Genomic DNA, 13141 nt, shown 5'->3' on the forward strand with positions numbered 1-13141 from the left:
CTCCAACAAGCCTGGGCCCAGGTAAATAGTACACGCTCCACCCCCCTCTCAGAGTCCCTGAATATTTAGCTGGACTAAGGTACTTTCTGAAAAATTCTACAGGTGAGCAAATTATGAAAAGGTCACTTTGTAATAAAATCAGCTATAACTAACCAACCCCTTAATTACAAATGTACTGCTCAAATATTTGGGTAGAGAAATTGGGGAGTTTTTTATTATTTATTTATGTATCTATATTAATATTTTAACAGAAAATATAACATTGGAGGAGATGTACTAAGCCTTGGAGAGAGGTACAGTACCAACCAATCAGCTCTAAAATGACAGGTAGGAGCTGATTGGTTGGTACTTTATCTCTCTCCAAGACTTAGGGCTTCATTCAGAGCCGCTCGTAAGCGGCCGCTCGTTCGTTCCGAGCGATGTTCGCACATCTGCGCATGCGTACGGATTTTAATACGCATGCGCGAACCAGTCAGTGCGGCCGAAAATCGTGTGCTCGCTAAATAGCGAATGCCTGCTAATTTGAGTGACAGGAGGAGGCGTATGTGGGTGGTAACAGGGGAAGGTGCTTGAAAACGGGGAGTGGAGATCAGAACGCAGGCGTGCCTAAAGGGCAAAACGGGCGTTTTAAGGGTGTGCATAATTAATACAGCAGCGTCATTGACCACGTCACTTGGTTATTTTATAGTCAGAACTGCTCGCAAGATTGCGGTAGGAAAAACCAACCACAAGAATAGCGAGCAGTTCAGACGCCTTTCGATGTACTCGATTAATCTAATAAATAGCGGACATGACGTTTGATGCGAGCGGCCAGGGGGCGTTTTTTCCAAAATTACGACCGCAAGTTTTGTTCGCTCGTTCAGCCTTATAGGCGTCAACAGACTGCAAAGAGCGAACAGTTAATTTGAATAGCCACCCCCTTTTTCTGAACGAGCGAGCGCAAATAGCGTCCAGCTCTGAATCAGACCCTTAGTACATCTCCTCCATGGTTAGAACAGTGGCTGATGTGCAAGCTACAATAGTAATTGATGCTACTAGGCAGAGATTCTCGGATGGCAGTCACTGGACAATAAAAAGGTTGAAAGTGTCTAGGTAGACACCAACTGGTAGACAGGCAAGGGAGATTGTGAAAGTAACACCTATAAGCGCGCATTACAGTGGACGTGTACTGCTATATCTGAGAGGCATGCCGCCTGCTGGCACTTGTAGTTCCACAAGTGCCAAAGGGCAGGCATGCTGGCACCTGTAGTTCCACTGTAAATTACAATAGTTTTGAACTATTTACCACATTATTACCCCCGTACCCACGGCTACAGGGGTGCGGGGAAGAGCCCGGGCTTCAGCCTAAGCCTGGGTTTTTTTGGGAGAGGGGGAACCCTTTCTTGGGGGGGTCCCATCCTCCCCTGAGATTCCCGGCTTTGGCTGACTGCCTTGGGGTGTTAATACTTTGGCCCCGGAGACCCGGTGATAGGGTCTCCTGGCTGTGGCATTAAACCCTGGTTGGTTTGGGTCCGGTGCTGGTTTTAAATATAGGGGGTCCCCTATGCATTTTTCCCCCCTGTATTTAAAACCAGAACTGGCTCTGCAGCCAGGTGCTGGTTCCTAAATTACGGGGGAACCCTACACGTTCTTTTCCCCATAAGTTTAGGAACCAGTAATGGCTGAGCAGTCCGGGGCTTTTTTATGCTTTTGGGGGGAGAGCATATGTCATTTTTTTAAGATTTAACCCTTGTTTAACAGGTAGACCACACAAACAGCCTTCACATATCTCACTGATATGTACAGGCTGCTTGCTTGGGAGAGTTTTGCAGAGAGAAAACACTGCAATCTCGGGTGAGTAATCTCATCTAAACTTGCTACTCGGGGGAGAAAGCTCAATCTACTTCACCATCGACCAACTCACTTTCAGCTAAACTCACTTCTTAGTAAATATGCAAGTTTAAAAATGGGAAAATCACATGAGTTTCAGCAATGCAAATCAAGTTTATAAAAAACAAACTTGATCATACTTGAATCTTAGTAAATTTACCCCTAATACTTTTCATAAAATGCATGTAGCCATAGGGATCATTGTGCCTTATAACAAATTATACTAATGATCCCATTTGAATGTATATATCTTTGTTTTTATTTATATATAACACCTTCATAATGGGGGTAAGATGCAATCACTGAGATTACTAGACTCTTCAGGGAGTCAGGGAGATTGCTACTATTTCAGGGAGTCTCCCTGACAATGAGGGAGAGTTGGCAAGTATGGCAATAGGTCGACAGGTAGAAAAGGTCGACATGGTCAAAATGTCAACACACAAAGGTTAACATGGAGGAATACAGACACGCAAAAAGGTCGACATGGGCAAAGGGCTGACATTGGAATGGTCAACACAAAAATGGTTGATACATTTTTTGTTCTGTACAAAAAGCCGGAAAAATGGCCACCACAGAAATTTTTCCGGCGTTTTGTGCATGCTCAGACTGCAGGCACACTTTAGTGCCCAGAGTCTACTAATGCTCCGGTTGCCGGCCAGCCACGACAGACAGCTGCCGGCCGCCGGGAAGAGAGGAGGGGGCCCCAGATGGGGAAGGTGCACGGGCCCCCTCCTCTCTAAAGACACCCCTGGTTAGGCACTTACCCTGATGGCTAGGGTTAGGCATTAGGAGGGATTGTTAAAAAAGTTGCGTATGATATATGGTGCTCCAGCCAATCAACTCCTAACTGTCAATTTTCAAATAGATGACAGTTAGGATCTGATTGGTTGGAGCACCACCATCTTATGCAACAAGTTTTAAAACTCATTGCACATGATCAAATTTGTTGATAAATGAGCCCCCCAAGTGGATCCCGACTGCCTGGTGTAGCGTACAAATAAGCAGCGGCTGTGCTACTGCATTCATTTCTGGAACAGGCCTGATCACAGCTGTTTCTAATGTGAATGCATGTAATTGTTTTAATTACATTGATTTATGTGCACACAGGCCCGCCAAGAGCCTCGCCGGGCCTGGGTAACCTAATTGCAGAGGCGTGGCCATGCCCCCTCATGTTTTAAAAAAACAAACAGTTTTGCAACGCCGCAAAGCGGTGCTGTGCGCTGGCGAGGGGGGCGCTGTGAGTCCCCTCAGCCCGGTGCATAGCCAGTGGGGGGTGCGATCAGCTTGATCGCTCCCCCCACAGGCATAGGAGACTGTTGTGGCTACTTCTTAGCAGCCGCGAGCAGTCTCCCAGCGCAGCCCAGCACACAGCAGCGTGTGCTGGGCTGCTGTGATGTAAAAGGGGGGGAGCGGTGCCGGGCCCCTATAGCAAGCCCCGGACCCAGGTAAATAGTTCCCCCCCCCCTCAGTGCCTGTGTGCACTAACACATGCAATTTGAGGTTTAATCATTTCTACGTCAAAGAACATACAACATTTTAGTCACTTTGCTAAACTGGCAACACCTCCCAAAATGTGCATTCTCTCTCTTATCTAGCAAAACAATAATCGTATTCTTGCTCTAGGAAGGGGAACCTCAGGCCCGGGTGCCATATAAGGCCAGCGGAACCATTTGGACTGGCCCTCTGAGCTTTTTACTGCTCGCCTCATCTGGCTAGCAGGGTGCCTAAAATGGCAGTGCTGCAAGTCGCGTCTTTAGGATGCTTCAGATGGCCACACTGCTGCCCTTAGCATCCTCAGGTTGCTCCGGGCATTGCGGTAATCACCGGTGATTGTAGCCTTGCCGTCTTGTGACATCACACTGAGGGGGTGTGGTCTGCACCAGGTCCGCGAATAATGTTATATATATCAAGATGGCCCTCGGCAGACAAAAGGTTCCCCACCCCTGCTCTAGGTAATCAGTCACATTGCTGGATCTAGAAGTCCAGTCTGTACCACTCATCAGAGGACATACAATTTTAATCTATGCAGTACATGGCATCTTGAAGTGTAAACTAATTAATGTGCCTAAAATAATGAGTGCATGATGTCCATAAATAAGAAGAAACAACATTTAAATGTAGTACAAATATATTTTAGTATGAAAATTACTTGTCATGATTTGTTTTATTATGCACATCACAACAGTTGGTCAGTATATTTTAAATTATCTAAGAATATTCTTTACACAGTATGTAAACTGAATACAAAGTTTATAAATAATAAATATGTTAATATGTTTTGAATGTTTGTTAACATTAGAGATTCCCATTTACTCTTTGACTCTATACCTTAAGCTGGGCATACACGTCCACATAAAATGCCTGTCAGACCGACAGACATTTTATCTGGCAACATGCCAGCCGCAGTTATCCGCGGCATACACTGTGAGATTTATCACAGTATATCAGTACACAGCCCGATGCGGCCGACAGTTTACCTGTTAAATATCGCATCAGACGGGCATGCTGGACAATCCGGAATTCCTGACCGAGCAATATTTAACTCACGGATGCCCGCACACACGCTACAATTATTGGGGCAATCTGCGGATATCGGGTGGATCTCCCCGATAATTGTAGCATGTATGGCCAGCTTTACTCGTATATAAAATTAATTGGTCTGTTTGTTTATTTGATGACCAGTTATGCATTCGGACACCCCTGTCCCGATTAGGATGAAACCAACGCGAGGTGGTCCAGTTGGATCCTGGACAGATTTTAGGGAGTTAGGGTCCCGGTCGGACCTCCCGCTGGTGTATGCTGCTCAGAACTTTGACCCAGTGAGTTTGTTTGGGGACTGGTGGCAATTGGTCTGGGACGCCTAGTGGAGATGTTGGGGTCCCATTCGGACTTCATGGTGGAGTGTGCCAGGGAGAACTTTAACACATGGAGCCTGTTCTGGGCCTTCCACTGGAAGGATTTGGATGACATCACATAATAAACATAATAACTTGAAGATACACCCCTGCACCGACTGGGATGAAATCAATGCAATGTGGTCCATTTGGAACCCAGACAGTTTTTAGGGTGGTTAGGGTCCCAGTCGGACCTGAACTTTGATCCGGGGAGCCTGTTCTAAGGCTTCCACTGGATGGATTAGGATTAAAACTTCACAGAGTGACAACATTGGATCCCAGAAGACATACTAGGGGGTTTAGGTCCTGGTCGGACCTCCTGTTGGTGTACGCTGGGCATAACTTTGACCCAGGAGACTGTTCTGAGCCTTCCAATGGATGGATTTGAATGAAAACTTCACAGAGGGGTGGCAATATGTCTGGGATGCCTAATGGAGTGGTTGGGTCCCGGTCAGACCCAACCTGATGTATGCTGGGCAGAACATTGACCCAGGGAGCCTGTTATGAGCTGTCATGGCCAGGGTTTCACGGCAAAACCCCTGTTTTGGAGTCAAGAGTGTTCGCCACCTTACAGGTACAGCCTCCTACTGGGAAATCTTTTGTGGCCCCGGGGTTAAGGAAGCAGCTCCTCACTTGGGCTCATTCCTCTCGCTTTGCAGGGCACTCTGGCACCCGGAAGACCTTGGAGTTTTTAAAGAGAAACTATTGGTAGCCATCCATGAAAGCAGACGTGTTAGAATTCATTTCTTCATGCTCCTCCTGTGCCCAGCATAAATCTTCTCGACAGGCCCCAGCTGGTGAATTGTTGCCATTACCCACTCCATCACGTCCATGGACGCATCTCTCCATGGACTTCATCACAGATCTGCCGAACTCTCAAGGGTTTATTACTATCTGGGTCGTAGTAGACTGATTCTCAAAGATGGTCCATTACATACCCCTAAAGAAACTGCCGACTGCTCCTGACCTGGCTCAGGTGTTCATTTAACATGTATTCCGTCTCCATGGTCTTCCTGTTGAGATAGTCTCTGACCGTGGTGTTCAATTTACTGCAAAGTTTTGGAGGGCCTTATGTTCTGTACTTCAGGTGAAATTAAATTTTTCCATGGCATACCACCCGCAAAGCAATGGCTCCACTGAGAGGGTTAATCAAGACCTTGAGACCTTCCTGAGGATTTTCATGACATCGACTCAAGATAATTGGGCCACATTGCTACCATGGGCTGAGTTCGCACATAATGCCTCCTACCACTCTTCAACAAACCAAACTCCATTACAGATCATTTACGGTCTTCATCCCTGGGTTCCTGAATTCCAAAGCCTGCCTGTCTTCGATGTCCCAGCCATAGAAGACATGGTGCGGGATTTTGCTGCCATCTGGACTCAAGTGTGTACTGACTTGGTGAAGGCGTCCTCCCATTACAAAACCCAGGCCAATAAAAAAGCGTAGGAAGGTACCATGCATGCAAGTTGGAGACCAAGTCTGGTTGTCCACCCAGAACCTACGTCTCAGAGTACCATCTATGAAATTTGCCCCACGCTTCATCGGGCCCTTCACCATAATAGAGGTCATAAACCCCGTGGCTTATTGCCTTCAGTTACCCTCATATCTAGAAATTCCCAATTCCTTTCATGTGTCCTTACTCAAACCCCTGGTGCTGAACAAGTTCCACAGAGTCCTGCCTGCTACTCCCCAAGTCCAGACTGAAAGAGGAGTCGAGTTTGAGGTCTCCCAGGTCCTGGATTCCCATCTTCGCAGAGGCCGTTTGCAATACCTGCTGGATTGGAGGGGTTATGGTCCGGAGGAGCGCTGTTGGACCGATGTCCGAGATGTCCATGCTCCTGCACTCATCAGGAAATTCCATTCCGCCCATCCGGAGAAGCCTGGAGAGTGTCCTGAGGCCACCCAAAAAGGGAAGGTATTGTCACGGCCAGGGTTTCTTGGCATAGTGGTCGGCGGGTATTACCTGTGAGGTCACTATGGTCTGGCGGTGGCGCTGGTGTTTGGCGAGGGGCATTGGCTGCGTGTGGTTCTGTGCGGGCATGTTATCACTCAGGGTTGGTGAGGCCTGGTGGTGTTTCCGTTGGGTTTGGCACGGGCACCGCCATCTTGCCTTCTGACCATGTGATTCAACTGCCCAATCCTGGTGAGTCATGTGCTCCTTCCAGCCAGTCATAGCATGGCACGGGGTATTTAGGAAGGTCCAGAGCCTTCCTTCATTGCCAGTGCAACATGTATCTCAGCCTAGCTGAGCGGGAGATCTCTGTTCTCACCTTTGTAAATGCTACCTGCCAACCTGCTTGTCAGCTCCAGAAAACCTGCTGGACTACCCAACATACTCCACTACCTTTTCCCCTGCCTGAGTGCCTGAGCCTGCTGACACCCTGCACCTTGTCTCCATTTCACTCCCAGCTGGACTCATCACCTCTGCCTGTGTTTTTTCCATTTCACTCCCAGCTGGACTAATCACCTCTGCTTGTGTTTTTTCAGCTCACTAAACCTGCATACTGGACTGTTCTCACCTGCCACTATCTGGATATTCTCCCATTACCCTCACTACAGTTTACAAGTGCACTTTAGTGCTAAACCTGGACTTTTGCTTTTGCCATTCCCATGTCTGCCAAAGCACACATTAAAGAATCTACCTTTTTATTTCAATCCGCTTCTGTGTCAGCTCCTGTCACCACCCCGGGTCCACAACTAAACCATAACATTACAGTTTGCACTGGCCACATGGATCTGGCCACGGAACAGGAGTCTGGAGTGGATTTATTCCGGTGCATTTCTGGTCGTCTAGAAAACCTGGAAACTATGCAGCACCAAATGGCTCAATTTCTGCAAGAGATGTCTAAGCGACAGGATTATTTGCAAACTACCTTATCCCCTGGAGTACCAACAACTACATCCGCTTCAGCATCTGGGAATACAGGAGGCAGGTCATCTCCCCGCTTACATCTCCCTATACCAAGCAAGTTCAACGGCAACCCTAAACTCTGTTGCGGATTCCTAAATCAGTGCGATATTCACTTCACCTTACAGCCTGATAACTTCTTAACTGCAAGAACCAAAGTGGCTTACATCATCTCCCTGCTATCTGGTCCGGCTTGGATTGGGCTTTGCCACTCTGGGAACATTTGGATCCGCTGCTGGATAACTACGCAGGCTTTGTGTCATCATTTAGGAGGATTTTTGATGAACCTGGATGTACTCTATCAGCATAGTCTAGCATCATGACATTGAAACAAGGAATCCGTCCTGTCAGCCAATATGCCGTGCAGTTTCAAATCTTGGCATCAGAGCTCAAATGGAATGAGGAAGCCCTCACCTCAGCCTTTTGGCATGGCCTTTCGGATCGACTAAAAGATGATCTGGTCACCCGTGAGAGCTTCCTACTAACCTAAACGACATGATCTCACTCTGTAATAAAGTAGACCTGTGCTTCAGAGAACATCAGGCTGAAAAGCACAGAACTGACCAGCAAAGGTCATTTGTCCCTTCCTTTCCTACCCGTCCAATTCCTCCTCCTACAGATGAAGAGCTAATGCAGGTGAAACATACCCACCTCTCCAAAGAGGAACGTCAGAGAAGATTACAAAAAAACCTCTGTCTGCAATACGGAGAGTCAGGTCACCTGGTGGTCTCTTGCTCCCGTAAACCGGGAAATACCAATCCTAACTGACCCTGGGGACATCAAGTTAGGAGTAATGAGCCCGTCCCCAAATACTAAAGATTTCAAAATTACCTTAGCTTTGGATCTCAAACCTAAACCTGTCTTCGCTACTGCTCTACTTGACTCTGGAGCAGCCGGAAATTTCATGACTTCCAGCTTAATTGACAAACTACAGATTGCTTGTACATCTCTCAATCACACCATTTTGCTGACCTCTGTAGATGGACATCCTCTAACTAATGGAATAGTCACCAAAGAGACTCAATCAGTACTAGTCCGAATTGGGGCACTTCATTCTGAGTCTTTAAAATTCTTAGTGATACCAGAGGCTTCTCAAGAAATCATCTTAGGTCTACCCTGGTTACGCCAGCATAATCCCAGGATAGACTGGTGTTCAATGCAGATTCTTTCATGGGGTACAGACTGTCAGAAATCCTGTCTTCCCATGATATGACCTGTAAGAAAGACAGCTTCATTAACATCCTCAGCCATTCCTAAGGAATATCAGATGTTCGCTGATGTTTTTTCTGAGCAACAAGCAAATGTCTTGCCTCCTCACAGAGAATGGGATTGTCCAATAGACCTAATGCCTGACAAGATACCTCCTCGTGGTCGCACCTATCCATTATCCTTGCCTGAGACTCAAGCCATGTATGAATACATCCGGGACAACCTAGCGAAGGGTTTTAATCATCCTTCCACTTCACCTGCTGGAGCTGGGTTCTTTTTTGTTGGCAAGAAGGATGGTGGCTCGAGACCTTGTATAGATTACCGGGGTCTTAATGACATGACAGTAAAGAATCGATACCCACTCCCCCTGATTACAGAGTTGTTCGATAGGGTCAAGGGCTCCATCATATTCTCAAAGCTTGATCTAAGAGGGGCTTATAACCTCATCCGTATTCATGCTGGCGATGAATGGAAGACCGCCTTTAATACCAGAGATGGACACTTTGAATATTTGGTGATGCCCTTTGGTTTATGCAACGCCCCTGCTGTTTTTCAGAGTTTTGTTAATGAGATTTTCCGGGACCTGTTATACGTCTCGGTTGTTGTCTACCTGGACGATATAAAATTTTTTTCGTCTTCTGTGGTGAAACATCATGAACATGTGAAGGAAGTTTTAACTCATCTGAGAAAGAACCACCTTTACTGCAAGTTGGAAAAATGTGTCTTTAGTGTACCCAGTGTGCCTTTCCTTGGCTATGTCATCTCTGGTTCCAGTCTGGAAATGGATCCCAAGAAGGTACAGGCGATTTTGGATTGGACCTGACCTCAGACCTTGAAAGCCATCCAGAGATTGCTTGGGTTCGCCTACTACTATAGACGCTTCATCAAGGGATTCTCGTCATTACTAGCTCCCATTACAGTCCTGACCCCTAAAGGCGCCAATCCTGCCCTATGGTCACCTGAGGCAGAGACTGCCTTCCAGTTCCTAAAGCAAGCCTTCATCTCTGCTCCAGTGCTTCGACAGCCGGACCTGGATAGGCCTTTTTTGTTGGAAGTAGATGTGTCATCGGAAGCTGTGGGAGCAGTCCTGTCCCAGCATTATGAGGATAATAGAGTTCACCCCAATGGGTTTTTTTCCAAAAAGTTCTCGCCTGCCGAAAGAAATTACACCATAGGCGAGCAAGAACTCCTGGCAGTGAAGTTGGCACTAAAAGAATGGAGATACCTCCTGGAAGGGGCAAAGTTCCCCTTCACCGTGTTTACTGACCATAGGAACCTCCTTTTCCTCAAGAATCTTCAATGTGTGAGTCCTCGCCTTGCTCGATGGGCAATATTTTTTGCCAGGTTTCAGTTCACCTTGACCTTCTGGTCTGGGGCACTCAATCAAAACGCAGATGCTCTATCCAGATCTCTCCTCTGTGATGACAAACTGGAGAATCAACACAATACCCCTGTTTTGGAGTCAAGAGTGTTCGCCACCTTACAGGTACAGCCTCCTATTGGGAAATCTTTTGTGGCCCCGGGGTTAAGGAAGCAGCTCCTCACTTGGGCTCATTCCTCTCACTTTGCAGGGCACTCTGGCACCCGGAAGACCTTGGAGTTTTTAAAGAGAAACTATTGGTAGCCATCCATGAAAGCAGACGTGTTAGAATTCATTTCTTCATGCTCCTCCTGTGCCCAGCATAAATCTTCTCGACAGGCCCCAGCTGGTGAATTGTTGCCATTACCCACTCCATCACGTCCATGGACGCATCTCTCCATGGACTTCATCAAAGATCTGCTGAACTCTCAAGGGTTTATTACTATCTGGGTCGTAGTAGACCGATTCTCAAAGATGGTCCATTACATACCCCTAAAGAAACTGCCGACTGCTCCTGACCTGGCTCAGGTGTTCATTTAACATGTATTCCGTCTCCATGGTCTTCCTGTTGAGATAGTCTCTGACCGTGGTGTTCAATTTACTGCAAAGTTTTGGAGGGCCTTATGTTCTGTACTTCAGGTGAAATTACATTTTTCCATGGCATACCACCCGCAAAGCAATGGCTCCACTGAGAGGGTTAATCAAGACCTTGAGACCTTCCTGAGGATTTTCATGACATCGTCTCAAGATAATTGGGCCACATTGCTACCATGGGCCGAGTTCGCACATAATGCCTCCTACCACTCTTCAACAAACCAAACTCCATTACAGATCATTTACGGTCTTCATCCCTGGGTTCCTGAATTCCAAAGCCTGCCTGTCTTCGATGTCCCAGCCGTAGAAGACATGGTGCGGGATTTTGCTGCCATCTGGACTCAAGTGCGTACTGACTTGGTGAAGGCGTCCTCCCATTACAAAACCCAGGCCAATAAAAAAGCGTAGGAAGGTACCATGCATGCAAGTTGGAGACCAAGTCTGGTTGTCCACCCAGAACCTACGTCTCAGAGTACCATCTATGAAATTTGCCCCACGCTTCATCGGGCCCTTCACCATAATAGAGGTCATAAACCCCGTGGCTTATTGCCTTCAGTTACCCTCATATCTAGAAATTCCCAATTCCTTTCATGTGTCCTTACTCAAACCCCTGGTGCTGAACAAGTTCCACAGAGTCCTGCCTGCTTCTCCCCAAGTCCAGACTGAAAGAGGAGTCGAGTTTGAGGTCTCCCAGGTCCTGGATTCCCATCTTCGCAGAGGCCGTTTGCAATACCTGCTGGATTGGAGGGGTTATGGTCCGGAGGAGCGCTGTTGGACCGATGTCCGAGATGTCCATGCTCCTGCACTCATCAGGAAATTCCATTCCGCCCATCCGGAGAAGCCTGGTGAGTGTCCTGAGGCCACCCAAAAAGGGAAGGTACTGTCACGGCCAGGGTTTCTTGGCATAGTGGTCGGCGGGTATTACCTGTGAGGTCACTATGGCAGGGGGTGTCTGGCGGTGGCGCTGGTGTTTGGCGAGTGGCATTGGCTGCACGTGGTTCTGTGCGGGCACATTGCCACTCAGGGTTGGTGAGGCGTTTCCGTTCCATTTGGCATGGGTGCCACCATCTTGCCTTCTGACCATGTGTTTCAACTGCCCAATCCTGGTGAGTCATGTGCTCCTTCCAGCCAATCATAGCACGGCACGGGGTATTTAGGAAGGTCCAGAGGCTTCCTTCATTGCCAGTGCAACGTGTATCTCAGCCTAGCTGAGAGGGAGTTCTCTGTGCTCACCTTTGGTTACCTGTGTAAACGCTACCTGCCAGCCTGCTTGTCAGCTCCAGAAAACCCTTCATCCTCCACTACCTTTTCCCCTGCCTGAGTGCCTGAGCCTGCTGACACCCTGCACCTTGTCTCCATTTCACTACCAGCTGGACTCATCACCTCTGCCTGTGTTTTTTCAGATCACTAAACCTGCATACTGGACTGTTCTCACCTGCCACTATCTGGACATTCTCCCATTACCCTCACTACAGTTTACAAGTGCACTTTAGTGCTAAACCTGGACTTTTGCTTTTGCCATTCCCATGTCTGCCAAATCACACATTAAAGAATCTACCTTTTTATTTCAATCCGCTTCTGTGTCAGCTCCTGTCACCACCCCGGGTCCACAACTAAACCAGAACATTACATGAGCCTTCCAGTAGATGGATTTGGATGGCATCACATTATAAAACTTAATAACTTGAAGATTTAAACCCGGGCAATGCTGGATACTTCAGCTAGTTAATTCTAAAAAAACAAAACCTATAGCAGCAAAATACATTTCATTAGCTGTTACAAACTTACCAGATTTTGGATAGGCAACCAGAAAAACATCACTGTCTCTAATTTCCATATGTTCTATAGAGTCCACAACTTCAGGTGTACAGGCCTTTTTCTTAAAGTACATGTCTTTATGTTTGAACAATAATGAGTTACACATCTCATCCAGTAATGTCTGGTCCATTCTTCTGTCTCACTTATACCTGTAAGAGTTATATAAATAGCTTTTTTAAATAAAATTTGCTTAAATAGTGTTATTATAATGATATAGAGCAGTGATTCTCAACCCTAATCCTCAAGTAGCACCAACAGTTCATGTTTTGAAGATTTCTTTAATCATGCACAGATAAGTGAATCTATATTATGTTACTGGGCCAGTAATTATACCTCCCATTTTCACATACAGAAATCCACAAAACATGACCTGTTAATGGTACTTGAGGATACTGGTTGAGAACCACTGGTATAGAGTAGTGCTTCTCAAACTCTGTCCTCAAGACATACTAACAGTCCAGGTTTTAAAGATATGCATGCTTGAG

The 13141-nt window shown here is 46.9% G+C and overlaps 1 protein-coding gene across 1 annotated transcript in view; it reads right to left on the minus strand.

The window, feature by feature from the left end:
- The window catches only part of LOC148514738 (amine sulfotransferase-like), a 97184-nt gene that overhangs the window by 22338 nt on the left and 61705 nt on the right, over window positions 1-13141 (minus strand). The window contains exon 2 of the mRNA XM_088480959.1: window positions 12627-12805. Coding sequence (XP_088337085.1) covers window positions 12627-12786 — 160 coding nt within the window. The 5' untranslated portion in view covers window positions 12787-12805. The remainder of the gene's footprint in view (window positions 1-12626; window positions 12806-13141) is intronic.

This window comes from Taudactylus pleione, unplaced genomic scaffold (assembly GCF_031769625.1).
Source record: "Taudactylus pleione unplaced genomic scaffold, aTauple2 ptg000259l, whole genome shotgun sequence".
Classification (NCBI taxonomy): domain Eukaryota; kingdom Metazoa; phylum Chordata; class Amphibia; order Anura; family Myobatrachidae; genus Taudactylus; species Taudactylus pleione.